This window comes from Cavia porcellus, unplaced genomic scaffold (genome assembly GCF_034190915.1).
Source record: "Cavia porcellus strain 051 isolate PalLab524CR breed Dunkin Hartley unplaced genomic scaffold, mCavPor4.1 scaffold_1, whole genome shotgun sequence".
Taxonomy (NCBI): Eukaryota; Metazoa; Chordata; class Mammalia; order Rodentia; family Caviidae; genus Cavia; species Cavia porcellus.
The window spans coordinates 145,588,286-145,610,211 of NW_026947484.1; the positions used below are offsets into that span (position 1 = coordinate 145,588,286).

General features: G+C 36.5%; 1 protein-coding gene across 1 annotated transcript; it reads right to left on the reverse strand.

The window, feature by feature from the left end:
- Window positions 1-1,812: 1,812 nt before the first annotated feature.
- Window positions 1,813-20,067, reverse strand: LOC100726992 (calcium-activated chloride channel regulator 4-like). The gene is given in 15 exon segments (XM_013142741.3): window positions 1,813-2,488; window positions 2,997-3,230; window positions 3,704-3,874; window positions 5,587-5,866; window positions 6,374-6,485; window positions 6,487-6,587; window positions 10,358-10,415; window positions 10,417-10,462; window positions 11,227-11,404; window positions 12,936-13,155; window positions 14,229-14,357; window positions 15,989-16,191; window positions 16,333-16,407; window positions 16,409-16,474; window positions 19,909-20,067. Coding segments are annotated over 15 exon segments (2,472 nt in total). The 3' UTR covers window positions 1,813-2,048.
- Window positions 20,068-21,926: the final 1,859 nt, after the last annotated feature.

Here is a 21,926-nt window from a genome sequence, read left to right on the forward strand (position 1 = left end):
GCTATTTGTATAGTTTGAAATTTTTATGTATTTTGGATATTAACTTTTTATCAGATGTATAATTTTTGAATCTTTTCTCCCATTGAAAGTGTATTTTTCCTTCATTTCTCTATTTATAACTTAATATATGTAGGAATGACCCAAACACCAGCCATCCCTTAGTGAGTTCTATATGACACTTGGAGGTGGGTATTGTTACACCATTCTACAGATTGCAAAACTAAGATTTAACCACGATTTACTTTTATACCCTAGTATGACTCCAAAGACTTCTTTTAAGTTTAAGTTTTTAGTCAGTTTTACATATACAGAGTTTAAATATGTAGTTCCTTGTAATATTTACAATAAAATTTAAATTTTTCTACAGATAAAGCCCATCTTTGTAATATGTTACTTATAATTCTAATGCTCATCTCTGCCTTATTTCATTATGAAGAATATTAACAGAATCTGTATGTACTCACTCTACTCTTTTTTTTAAAAAATCTCTTACTTAGATGGCTAATTTACTTTGCACTGTGCAAGCAATGACGTTATTGCACAGGAGCTTCAAAGGGGGAAATAACTGGCCTGAAAAACTTGCTGTGAGTTAGGGATGGCTGGGTGGGAAGGCGACAGTGAAAGCGGACTGTTGTATGGTACCTCTATTGCGCGTATAGAACTTCAGAATTTAGTTTGTCTCCTGGGAAAAGGCCAGGTGTTTCATACTCCTTTTTCACATTTTCTTCATGAGTACGTGTACAACTTCAGTCATTAGTCCTGGATAGACAGGTGATACCTGCTGAAAGAACTAAAATTGCTGTGACTTTTCTGTGTGCAAAACACAGGCTCTGAAAGCCCAGTGCACTCTGCTCCACGTGCTGTGGGACCAATCACACCATCCTGCAAAATCAGGATTTTTCCACCTAGTTCTTGCCCCCTTGCTTTTATCACGTTCAGCGTAAATTACAAGCCCTTTTGGTCAACCCTGCTAAGCAGACTAAGGTAATTATGTCAGGTCAAAGTCTCCTCTGTGTTTGTTCAAAAACTGTAGAAAGTGACCCGGAGGTTCAGCTTATATCACGTAAATTCCAAATCAGCAAATGATTCCTGCCCAAAGTACATGCAGTAAGGAAGTAAACGAGAAGATGCTTTTGCTTAGATGCTCTTCAGGTCCCTGGGTTCCTAGCTAGGGATATAAAACTGCAGTATGAGAAAACCAGCAGTTAGAAGAGAATTAAAACCATATTGATGGAAACCAGCACCATGACACACTTACAAAGAGCGCTGTCGTGTGAACCAGGTCTTCTCAACCTGCATTCTCTCCTAAATGATCTTTCTCAGTAATATGGTTGCAACTCCCAGGCTGTGACACTTAGTGATGAATGAAAATATGTTTTTAATATGTATTTTTTTCTTTTTCTGAAAATAAAGTCAACAGATTATTGCTTCAGTGATTCTTTTCCATGATGAAAACAAAAATATATAGGGACTATGGCTATTCAAGGAAAAGATAAATGTTTGTGTTGAACTGAAGTTAGGAAAATCTGTGGTTTGACAGGTAGTGTGTGATATTTTTATTAGTTTCTCCCATACTCATGAATTGCAGGAATAGCAATGTAGCCATTATAATGTATAACTGGAGATTTCTGGTGAATATAATGTCACCAACTAACATTGATAGCACCAACACCAAATCAATGTTTCCCAAATATTATTTATTTGGTATTTTAATCTGTGTTTTGAATACTGAAATGGACAATTTTAGCTTCTTTATGAAATTGAACATCATTTTAGAAAAGAATTCATCACAAAATGATACACAACTAGGGATCAATAGGAAGAACTATCTTTATTCATCACTATGATAAAGATAATTAAAATGAATTAATTAAAATGATAAATATAATTAACAAAATGAAGTATTCACAGTTGCTCTATATATTTGTGAAGTGTTTATTTCTACCAAAATATCCTTTCTAGGCTTCTTAATATAATTTTTGTAGTTCAGGACTTTAAGGATGAATTTAGGAATTCAGAGATACCTTTTACTTATATTATTTTGATTTTTAAAACCCTGTTCTAGGTCTGTTTGAAGAGTTTTTCTTTTTTAATATACAAATAGTAGTACCTAAAATAATACTAACAACTACAATAGTCCCTACTACTGACAAGACCAGAATAGAAATATTAACTCCAGAATGATAATTTTTATCAGGACTAGGATTAGAACCACTTTCATCAGGACCAGGATCTGCTACAGGGATAAACAAAGCCAGTTGAGCAATGTTGGACACTTTTGATGTCAGATTGCTTTTGTCTACACTTTGAATGGCAATGAAGATGTGGGTCGCATTTTCTTCTGAGATATTTCCTGGCTTCAATATGAAGGTTTCCTTGGATTTGAACTCCTTTGGTACCAGGTCAGTCGTGTTAACTTGAAGAGCATCATCAAAATTGTCTCTCAGGTCAATCATGCTTCCACTTATCCTTATGATGTATCGTTCAACTAAGAAAAAATTACATCCAGTTCAGTAACTGTAGAATGTTGTATTAAATTTCTTTCCATTTATTCTTGAAGATATTCTTTAGTTATACAAAGTATACCGTTGGGCTGGGGATATAACTCAGCAGTGCAGCACTTGCCTGGAAAGTGTGAGGTCCTGAGTTCAATTTGCAATACACCAAAAACAAAAAAATCCAAAACAAACAAACAAACAAACACCAAACCAAACAAAATAAAAAATCAACCACCCCAAATATATCCTTATTTCAAAGGTCTTAGTGATTTTTACTAAAAGCTACATTTTCATTTTTAAATTCTGCCAAATGCTACTACCTTAGTATGAAAAGAAGGGTCATGGTAAAACGTGTCATGTTTGATTGATAAAAGTTTCTGAAGTTAGCAGTATGCTGAACTGTCAGGTACTATTCTCCCTTAAGTTACTCTTATACCCTTGCTTTAGCAAAGAGCATCTTTAACTACATGAATAAGACACATGACACTTTGTTCTTACCTTTTCCAACATCAAAATCCTTTCCTGGTGCTGTCCATGTTAGAGTGACCTCTTCTCCTTCAGGTGTGGCAGCCAAGTCTGTGATTTGACTGGGTGGGTATAGGTCAGCGACTGCATTATTTTGATATCCTGATACCACAAATGCACCTCCAGATGCTGTTCTGCTGAAATTCTCCAGAATTGTCTCAGTATTCTCATCAGCTTCAGGTCTTGGTGGGTTTCCTTCGATTTCCCCTACATCAAATAGTTTCTGGTTTAAAATGGGCACAACTGAACTGGTGTTTTTTCACAACATGGTGAAACACTTCCCTTATCTCGTTTGACTTTTTTTTTTGCCATACCCACAGAAACATTTGGCTAAGTCTTGTGACACAATATTACTCTTGGGAAACTTCTGATGGGAGACTTCTGTCATTAGTATCCTAAACAAGATGTTATAGAGTAAAAATAGATAACAAATTGCTGTGTCCTGAGCTGAAAGTTGGGTATATCATTGTTGATATCGTCCAGGTATTCCAAAGTAACAGAACACAAATGGCCTGAGTACTCACTAAGGGCCTGACTTCTTTCCAAAGCTGAATTTGGAGGCAATTACCTGAGTATCCCAGTTCAAAAACAGGAAGTTGTGAAATGAAGCCCCCTTTGTCATACCAAATTACAAATATTACTCCAGCCAGCACAGGTTTCAGGTAGCATGTGGCACTCACCATTCACTACCCAGCGTGGTATATATGCAGCTCTGCTCAGCACATTATTTAAGCTTCTCCTGGTAGAGTTTGTTGCTGCGTGAGCTCGCACTTTCAAGCTGTATCTGCCATTTTCCGAATAACCTGTTAAGTACCTGGAATAGACCCCATCATATTTGAAAGCATCAACATCTAGTTGTAGAAATAAAAAAAAACAAATTATTACTGAAAATAAGACAATAAATAGATGCGTTTTCTGAGACAGGCATTGGTCTTAGTAAGTGTATCATCCAGTCTGGAGGAAGTATTTTGGGAACAACATTCTGGAGACTATTTCTGTAATGTTCTGATAAAACAATATATTGATGCCCTTAAGTTATTTTTGTATCTATATACTTCTACCTATATAACACATATACACACACTTTTGTTTCTGCATTGATAATAGTTACATATCACATCTTTCTATCCTTTATCAATCTGTCCTTTCAGTTGGTAACCCCTCTACCATTTCTCGGCCAGTGGTTTGCTTACATTACAAAATTAATCATGCTGTCTAAAAGGTCTTTACTACAAAAAACCCCATCCTTTGGAGGATTTACTTTTTTGGGTCCTCAAGTAAAAGTACTTGTTTTCTCTTATTCAGCAATTCCTTTTTACTTTCCTGCTCTTATTATCCTCATGCATTAACCTTTTAGCCTGACAGAGCAAAACACCATTTACTACTGAAGGAACATTTGGAAGAGCTCAGGACTACCGTGAACTGTGTGTCTAGTGTTAGAATCACCTATTAAATTTCCAAGATTATTTCCAAGCACATTTACCATCTACGTCAGAGGATCTTAAACAAGCAAGGTACAGCACTTAGAGCAGCACTATCTGTATCTCTTAGAACTGGAGAGTTTCAAACATGCTAATTTCTCGCACTATGTATGGAAGAACCTCAGAATTATATTTCATCAAAGCCTCCAGATATTTCTTTTACACACTAAAACAGTAGTGGTGAACATATTGAGTGTGGGTTATTTGTTTTTCTTTTAGGACATTTTAATGTATGGCTTGTTTTTTCTAAACAAAAATGTTTTCAGTGTTTTCCTTCTAAAATAAATAAGTGAGTTTTGGATTGCAGTTCTGGGAATTATCTGTAAAATGTTCATCATCCCTGTACTAAAGTATAAAAATGCCTACTTTAAGCCATTACTAATCACCAAAATCTACTGTAGGGAAAGATATTCCAAATTAAGTAATTTCACAGTTAGACAAGTATTCATATGAAAAATGCCAAGAAATAAAACAACACACAGGAGGTAAGTTTTAGTATTGTGTAACAGTTTTTTCAGACAGGGAAGAGACAGTTGGGGAAAAAGGCCTTAAGGTTCATCAAAGAACAAGTTGTCACCTGCAGGTGAAGATATGGTTAAAACATAACTGAATCAATTGCATTGTTCACTGAATTTTAACAGAAGTTTCAGACTCTGGAGCAAGGTCCACTCACTCACACAGATCTGGAAGACAGGTAAGTCCAGCACTGCTCCTTGTTTCCTGGTATCTAATGCCCCTGTGATGAGCCCTCCTCTTTTGTGGCAGTTCTAGCTGTCGCTAGACCTCAGATCTCTGGCCTGTGTTTGTATTTGTTCCTGATTTTAGAAATTACTTCTGCGTGTCTCCCTTTCCCTGCCAGAGTTCCAGGTTTGGCCTCCCAGCCCCATCTGGTCATGTGGAACATACTTGCTAAGTATGTTTTTGAGATTTTACCCAAAAAAATTTCCTACTGGTCATTGTATTCCTCCATTATCTGTCTGAATTTGTTGAGTTCCTGTGCTACTCTGCAACATTGCAACAGGGATCCAAAACATGCCCTGAATTATAAAATATGAGTTGATTCATAAATGTGTGTGAATGACCTGCACCATTGTCCAGCAGATCCAAAACTGTTGTGCGTCCAGTGTTTGATTCTATGACAGCAGTCACACTGGCTCCAAGAATGGGCACATACCCTTGCTGAACTTCTGCATAAATAATCATGGGGCTAGGGAAGGTGTTTGTATCTTTATTTATTTTAGCACTCACTGTGATTGGAGGCACAGCAGAATTTGCTGCCCGAGAAGTCACTGTAATAGTGAGTGTTTCTGAGCTTGCTTTGGCTTGAAGGTTATAAATCCATGTGAAATGGATTAAATCCACCTGAAATGTTCAATGAAAATATAAGTATTCACAGTCAAATTATAACCTGTGATCTGATTATGCAATTCTAATATATATCATAGATACTTGGAGAAGAATAAACAGATGTTGATGGATTTGTGATTTTGTAAAATTTTCAACTGAGACTGTTTAGGCAGTGCACTCCAACTAGTGACTGCACTGTGTAACATCTGAACTCGAAAAGTATATTTTTGGAAGTTTGTCTTGATTTTGGTCTTATACTTTGACTTCAAGAAAAATCTGCACATCAAGTAGCCCAGACTCTTTCCATACCTCCTCACAGAATTATTTTTTGATTACTTTGTTTTCTTTCCTCTGGTACATGAATTTTTTCTCATTTTCGAAAGAATTACACAATATGGAGAGTACATAGTATTTTGTATTCATTTGACATTTTGTAAGATCATTAGCATTTGCAATTATGACATTAAACAGTTTTCAACTTTGAAAATGCAGAGCAAGTCTATAAGGTGATTACTTACTCACCTGTGCATCTCCTGGTATGCTGAGAGAGGCCATTTGGGAATCAGTGTCCTGAGTGAAATTTTCTGTCAGTGTTCCATTAGGATCCCAGAGAGAAATGCTGGGAGACTGTGTGGTAGGTGACAAGAAAGAAAGTGTCCTTTCTCACAGTGCTGTCAACTGTCACAGTGTCGTTTATCCAGGCACTAGTGTTCAGATTTAATCCCTTACTTTCAAGCTGTTTAAATATATTTAAAAATGAATGAATACAGATAAGACCAATTATATGCTAATGAAGTTTATTATTCTTTTTTCTTTTAATGTTAACTCTCAATTTATGTTCTGAAAACAAGCTTGTATATGTCGGACCATCTTAGACCTTTCCAAAAGCAGATTGGGATGCAACAACTAGAGGGTCCAAGAGAAGACTTTATACAATAAAAGCCAGGAATATTGTTTTCATGAATAGAATATGATTCTTTCAATTTTTCCACGGTTCATAGGGAAATATCCACTATAGTTTTTATATTAATGGAGGTTACAGTAACAAAGAAAGATCAGTTTAAATTCATGATGATTCACTGAATATTTACAGGGAACTAGAGTGTCTGAGTAGTTTAATGATTTAAATCTACATGTGCCTCATATGCATATAGGTGGGGATATTGGGAGGTGGATAGATTATGGGTGTGATATTCATCTCTGGATTATTCCACTGATGAGTTTCTAGCTAAATGTGCTATTGGGACCAGATGGACCAGATGGGCCAGTGGCTTTGTGGCCATGAGCCATGCCAGCTGACTATGGACTGAAATCACCTTCACAAACTGTGAACTAAAACAAACCTTTGCTCCTGAGAATTTTGGGTGTTAAGTATTGTGTCTGAGTAATAAGAACTAAGACAGATTGTGGGGTCACTGCTGTAACAGTGCCTTTCGAACTGACATGCAGGAGGCTTTGAAAGGTTTGGAGATGCTGGCTGAAAAGGAGCCCTAGAATGCTGTGAGCCAGCTTGATGGGAGATTCTGTTCAGAGCTGAGAGGACCAAATTGGTAAGAGACATATACCTGGAAAGATCAAGTTCAAGAGGTTTCATTGCAAAACAAAGATTGCATTGACAATTGGACTCCAGGCCACATGTGCTAATCCCATGTGTGGTGGGATAGTCTTTCTAAATTTTCTGTGGTACTGAGACTTTGTAGGAGACTTAGATTAAGGATGGTGAAGTAATTAATCTGGAAATTCTAAGGCATCCAAATAGTTAGGTTAGGTTTGTGTACTGTTGGGAGGATGTGAGCCAGCTCCACATTGATAATGGAGAGCAAACAGTTTAGCAGAAAATTTTATAACATTTGAGTTTGGCCAGAAAGGAATTCCTGGTAAAATACCTGGCATTGCTTACAAATATGGAATAGGGGAGAACTTGGTTGCTGTGAAAATTAGTACTGAAAGGATGGCAAGTACTTTGGAAGAGGACAATAAGAAACCTGCATGGGGTGAATGTGAGGAATCAGAAAGACCCACCTTCTACTGGCTCAAACATGAATGGGTGAAAAACTTTGAGAAGAGAGCTCCAGGAGAGCTTACTGCAAAATGGCAGCCAGACTAGAAAATGGAAATTCATTCCCTGGGATTCAGTTCACCATGCCTAGCCATCCACAACCACATTAACAGAGATCTCAGGAAACTGGAAAAATCAGCAATGTGAAGCATTTTAGGACAACCACCAAGAATGAGAAAATTGGCCCCAGATAGAAACAATGAGAGTTATAACCAACAGTAGTGCCATAGGGATGGAGTCACCCATGCCCTTGGAGTTTGTATCTCACCAATATTTTCCCAGTGCTAGATATGAAACTACAGGATGGAATGCTTGCCCTTCTGAGCTTCTATCTTGCTTTGGTGCTGTTCCTCCCTTTTCTAATGTGAATGTGACTTTGCATCTTGTAAATTCTTTCTTTTGATTTTCAGGGACTCACAGCTAAGAGCTGGCCTAAATCTCAGAGAAGACTTTGGATTGGGGATTTCAGCTATGACTGTCAAGATTGTGGCTTTGCTTAGAGACGGACTAAATGAATTTTGTATAAAGAGATGAATCCTGAGAGGACCAGACATGCAAAGCAATAGTTTGCATCTAGAAGTTCCACAAAAGCCTCATGTGATCATAGGTTGGACTTTGTGAAGGTGATTGGATCATGAGGTGTGAAATTTATCAGTGAATTATACCACAGATCCGTTTATATTAAATGTGATGTTGGGAAGAAATGGGTCGCTGGGCATGTGGATCGAATACTGTATCTCCTTCATAACTCTCTGTACCACCTGCCATGCTATGAGCTGTTTCTCCTCTGCCATGCTACCCTACTTTGAAGTATGCTGACTATGAAATGAAACTTCTACAAACTGTGACCAAAATAAAACTTTCCTGTTGAGAGCTGTAAGTGTAGGGTATTGTGTGTCAGTGATAAGAAAGTAGCTAAGTCAAATAACACACAATAAGTGCCTCAGATATAAAATTGGAACCAGTGAATAATTGAGACAAACTTTCATGGATATTTTCCTGATGTGGAATTTTGAAATAATATTTCACAAAGGATAGAGAGTGAGGACCTGGGCCACACATGTATTCCAGAAAAGTTCAAATATGGCATCCTAAGAAGAATGAAAAGAGAATTGGGACCTTCTCTGAGAGATTTAAAGAAGTTATTTGAGTTTTTGTTGATAGCACTTAGCATAAAAAAGCCAGCTTTTTTGTTGAATTGCCTTAGTGTTTAAATGACCAAGTTGTATATGTTTCTCACATAGAGCATGATTTGGCTAAATAAAAATCTACTTTCAATCTAATACCCTATATTCTCTTTTTCTACTATTAAATGTCTACTTTAAATATGCTACTTGGAGTTACCACTACCCATTCAAAATTATTAAAGTAAAAACTGAGTTGAAAACAATACTCTCAAAATCAGCTTTTCCAAAAACCCTAGTTATTCCTGATCATCAAGTTCACACAATAATTTCATTATTCTCTCCAACAACTCAGTTGAAAAATCTCAGAAGTTCCCTTCACATTTTACGATTTTTTTTTCCCACTCAGTGCCAGGCTAGATCTGAGATCAATTTTAAACCTTTTACAGAATAAGTCTACAGATCAAATCTTCTAAGCAGTCTGTACAAATACTAAGTCCATCTTTTAGGATTTCTGCTCTCCTTGTTGGAAAGTAAATGAAAATAGGTTTGTTTAGGTGTCATGGCAAGTTTTAAAGTAGCAAAAGACTTGATCAACTGGAAAACAGAAGGCAGAAGTCTTGGCATTTAGAAACTTGACAAAGAGTGAATTGGTAAGAAGAGAAATATTTTAGTAAAACATATTGATAGAAACAGGCAGTGACAACATACACAAAGTATGAAATACTAATCAAAGTTTTAAATTCATAGAGAAACTGGTGATGCTGTTGAGACACAAGTCAGGAAAAAGTTTTACTCAGACAGTTTGAATAAAATAAAAAATCAGTCAGAAAAATTGTTGAAGTGGGAAAAGAAGCCTTAAGCTTACAGAAATGCAATTATTATGTGCCCTACATTTGTGTTTATTTCCAAAATATGTTCTTTCCATTTTCAAACTGGATGCTTGCGTTCATTTGATTAAGTCTATGTCACAGCGGTAAATGTAAGGCAAGCTAGGAAGCTAAAAATTTTTTAAAAAAGGAATTCATAAAAAATGAGTGATATGTCTAGGACAAAATTTAGTTTTGGTGGGAAACTGACATTATTATATTTTAATGCTATTCTTTAAATAAACTTTATGGCAAAATGAAAAAAGTGCTATCCTACTTCTTGATGTATTTACTCTCATTTTAGGACTCAGTTTGATTATATGTAAAGAATTATCCCTACTTCAGATTTTAATTTTAATTAAAATTCCACCTTGAAAAGGTTATAGAAGCAACACAATATTTTTCGTGGTTAAGGTAAATGCAAACACAAACTTCCCTCTGTTGGAGCTCTCACCTAAATGGACTTCTGACTGAGACCAGCATTTTCTGATGTGAGGGCAGCAAAAGCATCAGAGTCCATTGTTCTCAGCGTTATCTGAAGCACAAAAGTGATTCCCTCCTAAAATGTAAATGCACAATGAGGTTAAATTCTAAAAAAATAAGTGCTCACACATTTTAGTGATTATAATGGGAAAAGTTTAATGAAAGACATAGTTTCTACATGTACTATTAAAACAGACCAATGTCAGATAGCTGTAAGATTAATTCTGAAATGCTAATTTAAAATAATGTAACCAGGAAGGAAAAAGATACCATCATGCCTTAGCATCAAATGTCAACTAGATTAAATACACAAATGATCAGATAATGAAGAATATGGTTACAAATCTGTGTATTTAAGTTCAGGATTTTTACACAGTACTTTTGGAGAATTGTTCACTTTATTTAAGATACAGTTCTAATGAAGTTTTTGCTCAGATTTTTTTTTTTTTTTTGTCTTTTTCCTTTTTATCAGTACCGGGGATCGAACTCACAACTGCCTGCTTTCAAGGCAGGTGCTTATGCCGCTGCGCTAAATCCCCAGCCCCTTGTTGCTTAGATTTTACAGACAAATTAAATCAGACACAAAATATTAGTGTTAATCTATATTCCTATGTTATGAAGAACTGTCTGGTTATGTGATTTAATTAGCAGTTTTCTTTTCTTTCCATACAAGTCGGCTCCAAGTACCCTGAGAACAGAGATTGTGTCAGGTTTGACTCTGGTCTCCTGTCCCTGGCACAGCACCCTCAGAGCAGAAGCTCAAGAGAAGGTGCACAGCTGTCAGCCCAGACAGTATCACAGTCCTATCCGAAGCCCGGAATGTATAGAAAACATTTTAACCTGTTTCAATGCTCATCTGTGTGATTACTGGCTCTGCAGATTGTCCCAGAGCAATAAAATGAATGATGACCCCGCTTTCTTTCACTTCATTAACACAACCGCTCGCCGTGTGGTCTTCCCCATCAGTCAGCAGCAGTATTTCAGACCCACTCAACTGGAAGCTTGCATTTGTAATCACCTGCAAACGTATTTCAGGCACATTAACCGCTGTAGATCAAACAGATCAATGGAAGTAGACAAATATTAAGAAAATAAAGAAAAATATGTAGAGTAGAAGAGAATCTTTGGTTTAAAGTCAGAATCTACAATCAATATCTGAGTTATTTTTTTTTTTTCTTTTTATTTGGACTGGATGTTGAACCAGGGTCACTGCACTGAAATATATCCAAGGCCCATCTTGCCCTTTAATTTGGGACAAGATTCCTCGAAGACACTTCAGTTTGGCTCAACTTGTGCTGTGTCTGACTCAGCCTCCCAGAGTGCTGGGATTACAGGCACCTACTAACCTATCATGTTGTCCTAGCGAATCTGAGACATGAACGCTGCCCCCTGTTGCAGTATTTATCCAAATGAACATTGGAGGGAGGAGGGCTTTGGGAAATGCTGCTTGCATTAAACAAGGGCTCCATCGCAGCCCAGGAAACTCAAATCGTTCAGATACCCAAAAAAGACTTTTTAAAAATTTTCTTTAACTTGTTTATCCTTTTAGAAGCCTTTAGTATATAAAGTCTATGGTCTGTATAGTTTAATTCATTAACGATCCACCTTAAAAGAAAATGTCATTGATTCCAAGTTAGAAAATTTCTAGCATGCTTATAAATAAAAAATAAGTTCAGTTCTAAACATGGTGAGGTTTGAGATTTATTGGATAGCTATTAATTTACTTCTAGTAGAGGTTTTCATCAAAGTAGGCATGTTAGTGTTGATCAAAGACCAAACGAGAAATGTTTCTTGGGGTCTCTTTGTAGCTTCAACCTTTACTTATAATAGTGCCACATTTTTAAAGTCAGAGTTCTGAATCTAGCTGCCCAAAGAGGGGAGAAAAGTGATTTAAGTTGAAATTGCAATATATTTATTTTCTCTGCTTTAATTGGTAATGGCTTCCTTGAACACCATTTTAAGACAGTAATTCTAGGCCAAAAGAGAAAAATATCAGATAACTAGCAAATTTCTTGGACTTGGGAGAAGAGGTACGTGTAGATTTGGGTAAGAGGGTTTGAGATATAGAAATCCCTAATGAAACTGGAATCAGAGAAAAAATCCACTACCCTCACTAGAAATTTTGCATGCTCTGAGACAACGTGACCCATATATGAAAAACATACTTTGAACTAAACTGAAATATACATAAATGCTTTTAAACATTTATGGCATTAACAGAGCATGTCCCTCACACTTCTGATACAAATCTGAGTGCAAAATGAAAATCTGGGCGCGATGTTGTGCTGTCTATCTTCACCTCTCACTTTCTCGTGTGAGTTTTTTTCACTCAGAACCTACAGTGTGTCAGTTACTGTGGTGGGAACTGCATCGTTTCTCCAGTCACCTAAAGAACTGAATTTAATTTAACATTTACCATGATTTGTGTAAGAGACTGAGTGACACATGAGAAACAAAGGCACAGTTCACATGTACAGCAAAGAAGAGTGTAATCAAGATAAATTTAAATAATTATAGTGTTATCATTTTCTTAACATGATGATTTTCACCTCAAATGCTTTTGAAATTCCAGTGTAGGTGGAAGTTCCTCTGAGAGCTTGTGTAGGCAAGCTCTTCACCAGGGTGTCTTTTTCGCTGTTGCCTGTTATTTGTATTAATGTACTTTTAATGCTTGCAGTACTGTCAAAGTGAACCATTCCTACCCAGGATCCATTTTCCACAGTCTGCATCAAGAACAGTTTTGCTGCTTAATTCATTCGAATGAGGCGGCTATCAAAAAGCAAAAGAAAACAACCAAGTAGTTTTCAACTGGAAGATAATAGCATCACACATAATGAGTATATACATTTACCAATAAGAATTTTTCAATAATAACTACTATGACTGATAAAAATTGTTCTCTTTTTTCAACTGATAATGTTGAAAAATATGACTGTGTATTATGGGACACGCATGGTTTAGTAAGGAGTTTATATTTTTAAACTAGAGATGATTACTGGCTGCTAAATACTGCAGTTAGAGATTGAAGGAAGATGGAGATTGAGTTAAAAATGTGCATGATGATTCACCAGGTGGAGATGCTTCAGTGACACTGTTAGCCTATATGCCATCTACCTCAGATAAAGTCACCAATGTTCACCATGAATCAAGAATATTTTAGAGTTCATCAGAGTTGAACTTGCTTCATTCACTGAGGACTACTTTTCCCCAAGTGGAAAACTTTCCTGAGCTGAGATTAAATTCTGAGAACCCCATTCCCTACCCTGGCCTTTGTTTTCTCCTCTTAACTCTTCCCCCACAATTTTATTCACCAGCGATTTGATTGGAATTGCACTTTCGTAACCTGTAAAGATTCACGCCACCAACCTCACCTATTTCTGAGTGGCAGAAAACCTGAAAGAATTTCTTCTAAAATCAGGTATGAGAGAAGAATATTTATTCTCATTCTCCTGTTCAGTAGGTACATGAAATTTTATCTAGAACACTAGGCAAGAGAAAAAAATAACAGGGATTCAAATAGGATAGGAAAAAAACGCATTATTGCTATTTGTAAATGGCATGATCCTATATTCAGAAGTTCCAAAAGATTTCACTGATGATTTTTCAGATCTGCTAAATACATTCAACAACAATAGGAGGTAAAAAATCAACACAAAAATTAATACCTTTTCTATATACCAATCATAAAATAACTGAGAAAGTACTCAGGAACACTATTCTATTCCATAACTTGCAACATATTTACCTAAGAATCAACCTAACCAAGGAGTTGGAACTCTTCCACCATGAAAATTGAAAAAAGACAAGAAATAAGGAAGAGAGACATTAACAGTTGGACAGACCTTCCATGTTTATGAGTTGACAGAATTAATATTGCTGACATGGCCATATCACCAATAGTGAGGTATACATTTAACGTAATCTCCATCAAAATACCAATGTCATTCTTCACAGAACTAAGAGAAACAATCCTGAATTCATATGAAAACACAAAAAAGAAAGAAAAGCCAATGCAATGGTCAGCAAAAAGAATAAGCCTGGAGTCATTACAACACCTAATTTCAAATTATATTACGAAGGTATATTAAAAAACACTGTGCTTCTGGCACAAAGACAGACAGGTGGACAATAGAATAGAAAACAGGACTCAGAAACATGTTCATATGACTGCCACCTGGGTTTGCCAAAGAGGCCAAAAACTATATTGGATAAAAGGCAGCTCCTTCAACACACGGTGCCCAGAAAATTGCATATTCCTGTGGAGAATTTTAAATTATGTCATTATCTCTCACCTGGTTTAAAAATCAATTCCTAATGGATCAAAGACCTATGTATAAGTTCTTGCAATTTTGAAACATTTAGAGGAAACATATTGGAAATACTTGAAGCCCTAATTACGGGAAAGAACTTTCCAAATTGGACTCCAATAGCACAAGAAAGGATAGCAAGAATGGACAAACGGGATTATGTCAAATTAAAGTTTCTGCAGATCAAGGAAAACAATCAACATCATTAAACCATCTATAATATGGCACAAAAATCTTTTCTAGCTACTCTGCTGACAGAGCATTAATGTTTAGCACAGATAAGTTACTCTAAAAGCCTAATACCAAAAATCTAAGTAGCCCAATCCATAAATGGGAAGGGAATTGAAGAGATGCTTACTTCTCAAAAGAAGAAATATAAGTGGATGATAAGCACACGAAGAGATGTTCAGGTCTTTAGGTAAATGCGTACCAATCTACATGAAAATTTTAGCTCCACTCAGTGAATGTTATGTTTGATATTATTGTGTGTGAAGATAAGGTCAACTATTTTGAAGAAATTATGGTAGCCACTATTGATATCCTGTTTCTTTGTTGTGAAGACCTGTGTTGCTTGCATTGCTTTGTTCTTATTTGCTTTATTCTGTTCTGTTTTTTTATTCTCTTTAAAATAATAGAAGAATAAACAACAAACCAATGCATGTACAGATGGAGCAGGGAAAGGAATCCTTTTACACTCTGGTGTGGAATGTGAATTTGTATTTTCACTATGAAATTAAGTATGGAATTTCTTTTAAAAACTAAAAGTAGAACTACTATTCCATATAACTATAACACTCCTGGTTAGATGCTAGAAGGCATTAAAGTCAGCATACCACAGTGATACCTAAATACTCATATTTTTGCAGCATAATTTGCAACGGTCATGATATGGAACCTGGTTAAGTGACTAAGTGAATGAATAGATGAGAAAGTATGGTATGTGTACATAGTGGACTGAACTCAAGCACGAAGAAGAATGAAATTATGTATTCCTTGTCTTCAATTTGTGTAAAGATTTCCTGTACTTTTTTTTTGTATGGATTCTCTGGGTGACTAAAATAATTCTATAAATTATATATCTTGTATTAAATTATTTTCCTTCAAAACCCTGGCTATCATAGTATATTTACATAGATTATCTAGTGCAAAAAATTGCAAAATGTAGAAACTCCTCAATTCACATTTGATTGGGAATGAGCTTTGATATAGAAGATCACTTCTTTAGTTCCCACAAAACTGGTATGTAGAAGAGATAGGATTATAACCTGAGGTCTCTGTATCCAAAGTCTTCTCACTTAATCTGGGTCAGATCTGCTTGATAAAAATTAGATATTTGACAAAATTTCCTACCTAATGGTCCATATTCATTTTCTTTTTTGCCCAGTACAAAGTCAGGGGTGAAATGAATATATTCTGCTTTTTCTCCACCTTCTGTGAACTGCCTTGTATAAGGTTCATCTCTGTCAGGGAGGCTCGGTGGTGCAACTATCACATCAGCCTGAGAGTGTTGGAAAAGGTTGTTAAGCATTGGGAACATGAATGAAAATATTTAGTTAAAATATATCTGAAACAATAAATCTTGCAAAGGTGGGAGCATCAGAAAATTTCCTTTTTTGCTAGAGAAGATTTTGGCACTTACATGTTTGTAGCTCTCATGTTCTGGCCTCCTGTATTCAGGATTTGCTGCGCAAGTCTCAGGAATCAATATAGACACAGTTTTGAAAAAAAAATCTTTTTTCTGTGGCTTCCAAGAGATAAGTAGATGCTGTGGTCACCATGTCCTGTTATCAAAGGGAAAAAGTATGTGAAAACAACCAAGTGAGAGTGGAATAAGAGAGGAGTGGTTCTTTTCGGGAATTTTCTGTTTCATTTTTAATTCAAAAGCAACTGATAATGTGCAGTTTGCCCACTGTTCTAGCTCAGTCCTGAGCTACTACTTCATCCTGCATCATGAATTGCTTATCAATCTTCTTGCCCCTTACTTCTAAAAGCAACAGTCTATGCCTGGTTTTTGGAGAAGCTGATTAATACAAACACATATATGAACTGTGAAGTCATTTCCTTGTTTCCCAGGGTGCTGTTAGCACTTTCCGGGTAACAAATCTTACTTGATTCTTGTATTGCTCTGAAATTCAGTTTCTTTATGTCTCCATGGATCATTGCTGCAATATTTGATTTTATGTTTGGCATAAAGAAAGAATGTGGTCTGCACATCAGTAGTCCTAACACTGATATCATTTCTGATAGAAGAAATCTGGGTGAAGAAGAGCTTTAGCAGATGCAGGCTGAAGAAGACTGTGGGAATTAGTGTTAGAAGGGGTTTTTCTTTCGCTACTTCTCTTGCCAGAGAGGTACTTGGGCTGGGAAAATGATGAGGGCAGTTATGGAAAAGTGCTTAGAAGAAATACAACTTTGATCACAGAACTGTTGGTTTGTCACCTAGCAAAAAATAATCTGAACCTAAATTTACCATGATAAATAAGAAGTTGCCCCTCTTTAAAGCTTAGCATTCATTGGGAGAAATAGTTGGGTGAAGAGCAAAATAAAAGATACATAAAAAGAGTAGGGATCTGTATTGTTCTCAGAGGGGAAGGTGATTAAGACATGGAGGGATGATAGAGGAAGGGAAGAGATAAGGAATGTGAAAAAGGACTCGGGATGTTTCAAGGACCTGGTAAATGTAGTACCAACTCAACACAAGGATTGTAAACATTATGAACTGTAAACGTTTCCCCTGGCAAAAAGAGAAGAAAGCAATTCAAGAGCTGGGTGGAGAGGAGAGGTAGGGAAGAGAAAGAGGATGGAAAAGGGAATTAAAATGTATTATGTACACATATCAACTACACACAAGGAATGTGAATATCACATATTACACAAATGTATTAATAAACTTAAATTTAAAGAAAGAAATATTTGGATGAAGGGCATTTGCATCATTTGTTCTATGTTATCCAGCCCACTGAATAACTGACAAAATTCTAGGTGATGAGTTATGATATCATCTTTATCTTGTTGGAGCATCCCAGTCTACAGGGTAGACAGGCTCTTCCATGGTGCTTGCTGCTTTAGTGTGATCTTACAATATAACAGTTCTTCGGAGATTCCTGGGCTTTGTTCCAGGTTCTCCTTAAGAAGAGTCCAATGTGTTGACTCACATTTACTGTACAATGTCAGCAAACTGATTGAGTTCAGAACCATGAGTCAGAAGGCCAGAGTTCAGAGAATGGAAGCCCAAAGGACTGAGAGGGAATTAGGAAAGGAGCTTTGGAAAGCTCAAAGTGGGGAGAACCTATATAAGACAGATGAAAGAATTCTGTTTCTTTCATAAGGTTGCCTGTTTTTTCTTTTCTATTCTTTTTCTTCCCTTCCTTCCTAATCCTCATTTTTTCCTGTATAATGTGGATAATGGTGTTTCTCAAGATTACTTGATGGTATAAATGCAAGCACTTTGTAGGAAACTGAATACCAAGAAACTATGTGAAGTCTAGGCATGTCTGCAAAAAACAAAATTAAATATCTCTTTGTAACTTTCAAAAGATGATCGTATTAAGAAGTTTTCGCTTTTAGAAACAATTCTATCTAATAACGGTCTCTAGGCTTATAAAAGTTTGTACCAAATTTTATCTCTGAACACTAATAGTCTATAATTCTGAATCAGCTATGTTATCTGCTCCTCAAGCCTATGTACTTTATTAAAAGTTATCTTTATTGCTCCTGGAATTCAAAAAGCATGAGTAATTGAGCACTTCCGGGCTACAACAGCATTTATGAAGAATGAATGAAAAATGGTAACCATGGAATCGCAAAGTCTCACCTATAGCTTAGAAGATTTGAACAGTAAACATTAGTACCCAGGAGAGGAGAAATTGAATATAAGGAATTGTTAGCTGTTGAAGTCAGGAAAAGAGAAAATAATCAAATACCTTAAGTAGCAATCTCTATACTATATGAAATACTACTGTTGGAAAAATATAGAAAATTAGTCATTGGATCTGTGTTGAAGACTTTCTCTCCCTCCATCTGTCCTTCCTGACACCTACGGACTCATATCATCTACATGTTGATGACTGTCAATTTTTTTATTTTATAGAAGTTTTACAGTGAATTCAGATTCTCATTTTAATCTACATGAATAGGGTCTGAAATGCACATTTATTTAGAAATGGCTAAATTCAGATTTCTAAACTACCAAATTTTCTCCACTTTCAGTCTTTTCTTTCCAGTTGATAATAGTGCCATCTTTCCAAGTGTTCAGGCAAAATTTGAAGTCTTCTCAACTCTTACATTTTCTTCTTTCCTGCCTTACCCCACATATATCTAAATCATCAAGAAATCTTGTCTATGACACCCTCAAAATATATTCAGAATCATAAACATCCCTGTTTTAGTTACCATCACTTCTCACCTGTCCAAACTCCCTGCCTGGTCCTTCTGCACTTCTGTGAGGCCACAGTGTTTATACAGGATGAATGAGCCATAAACCCTCCTCCATATCCCTCTGCCTCAGTCACAGTGACCCCCGAACACGCATGGGAGCATGAGAAGTGAGCCCGTCTTCCCAGTGGTCTCTCCAGGTCCAGCTCCTATATTTTTCCTCCTCAGTCACCACTTTTTTTGTTGCCACATCAAGCAGCCTCTCACCTCCATGCTCTTCGGGTCCCGCAGGTTTCCAAGGGCCTCTTCCCCCACTCATCGCGGCCCCTGGCCAGGCGTCACATGCTCAGCAAGGTCTTCCTGACTCCCCCACAAACAGCAGTCCTCCCTTGATTGCAGCCACAACCCCCTCTGAATCGTCCTTATCTGATCTAACATACTCTGCAGCAATCTTGGTAAGAACCAATCTTGGTAAGAACTCGGCATTTTATTCATCTTTCCAAATTGTACTCCGTGAGGCTAAAGGCCTTTTCCCCTTTAATTCACTGTTCTCTCCTCCAGCACACCATGAGTATTTAGTAAATATTTACCTCATGTGACTCTAAGCGCTAATTTACAGGTGAGGAAAGTGAGGCTCTGGGATGACCTGAGTTTTTTGGTTTTTTTGGTGAGATCGGATTGAACCCTGTCCACGACTCCATCTCCCTCTGTCCCTCCAGCACTGACCACACTATCTCAGGCTGCTGCTTCTTTCCTGTAGCACTCAGAGTTCTATAATAGTCGATCATTATTAGTTTTTTACCTTCATGATTGGTACAGAAGAAACGCCCTTCCTCCTTACCTTTATGTGTTCAATTATTTGTCCATCTTCTGGCACATCAGGATCTATAGCAATGATGATGTCTTCATAGCCATTGTCCTTCAGCTGCACTAGGGACGCGTTTGAGCCCCCCAGCAGGTGCAGGACTAAGAGGGGAACGAGGGCTCTGAACAGCCCCATTGTTCGTCTCTAGATGTTCAAAAGGCTTTTCTTGTACCTTGTTTTTCTCCATGTATATATACTCCTAAAAATTATCTCTGCTGTTGATTATGGGATGGAGACTGTGTAAAGGTCAATGTTATTACACATACAGAAAAATATGTGACTTTAGCTTCCACAATATTTATTGCACATTATTGAAAAGTGTTCAAGCGGCATAATAGAAATGGAATATGTTTATCAAATGTACTGCACATTTTCTTCCTGATACTGTTTTATACTTCCTAATTTTCAATAATTCCCTAAATATAGGCATAAACTTTACAGTTTATAGAATGTAATGTGAACTTTATAGTTTATAGAATATAATGTGAACTTTATAGAATGTAACGTGAAAACTGAGCATTTCAGTTCATGAAGTATAAACCCGTTCAGTGTGCATCTTCCTATGTCCAAAATAAATTGAACAGATGTGATAATGATGTGGCTCAGTTTTGTAAAACAATTTAATTATTATCTAGGTCATTTTTTATCTAAATGATGGTATACAATCATAAGTATAAATACTTAAATGAGGTAAGATGTATTTAAACACAAAAATTTTAATGCCTGTGATAAACTTAAGATTTGATAAATTCAAATTTTTAAATTTTTAAAACTCCTGTTTAGTATGAATAGAATTTGTTTTATATCTATACACAACAAACACAACTGGTACTTTAGTGGTTACTGTAAAGGTAGCATGAATAACATTTATGGTTAACTGTTCATTTGTATTTACAAGGGCACAGGCTGTCTCACTCAATCCTTGCAGGTATGTGGTATATCATCTTCACTTGACATATGCAGAATCTGAGTCAAGCAGAGTTTAAAACTTGTCAAGATCATACAGATAGTGAGTGGCAGAATCACACTCTATATCTAGTTTTCTTATCCAGGGCTACGGATTTAATCATCTCATAAGAAAGAAGCATTGTTTTATGAGGCAAATAACGTAACCAGCTAAAAACTAGGAAAAAGAATTAGTGTAGGAGTTATGATGATAAATCAAGAATGTAGTGCTCTAAGGTAAAATTAACCAGGACACATGAGAACTCCACAGAGGATCCTGTCTCAAACAAATAATCCAATCAATAAAAATAGAATATAGCAACTGTCTTTAAGAATTCAGATGAGAAAACATAATTTTGAAATGTTGACCACATCCTAGGACAGTGTTTTATCGTAGGCGGTTACAGTCTGCTTTCTCAGGCTGCTTCACACAGCTTCCTTCACTCTCTCAGGAGCATCGCAGAGTAATTGTACTTTCAGAGACTGAATGGAGCGGTTGCACTGGAACCCCCGGGAAACTGAGATGACCTGGAGTAGGTGCAGGATGGGATATTAATAAACTTATATTTTATAATCTTGTTCTGGTTCCCTCATTGACCTCCCTCCCTGAGATTAGCTCTCTTTTCTACTTGTGTCCAATTAATAGGACGGGTAATTATGTTTGGACCTAGTGAGATAAGCATTTCCTTTTCAGACTGCATTTTTGAAGGGTGGAGGGAATGCATTCCTGAGTTCTCAAATGAAGGAGAAGCATTAGAATTCCTTATCACGGTCTTAGGTCAGACCATACTTATTACTTTTACTTCACCACTAATATGTGGACCATCTGCCTGATTTCTATGTCTGGTTGTAATCAGTTCCATACTCTGAAAGAGGAATGGCGGTGTTTTGTTTTTGAAAACTTAAAACCTCAATACGCTAAACTAGGAACAATGTGAAATCACATAGCATTTTACATTCTTTGGACACTGTTATTAAGGACTGCTCATCAGCCTCCCTCCCTCCCTGCATGTTTGTTTGTTTTCTTTCTTTCATTCATTTTCTTTCTT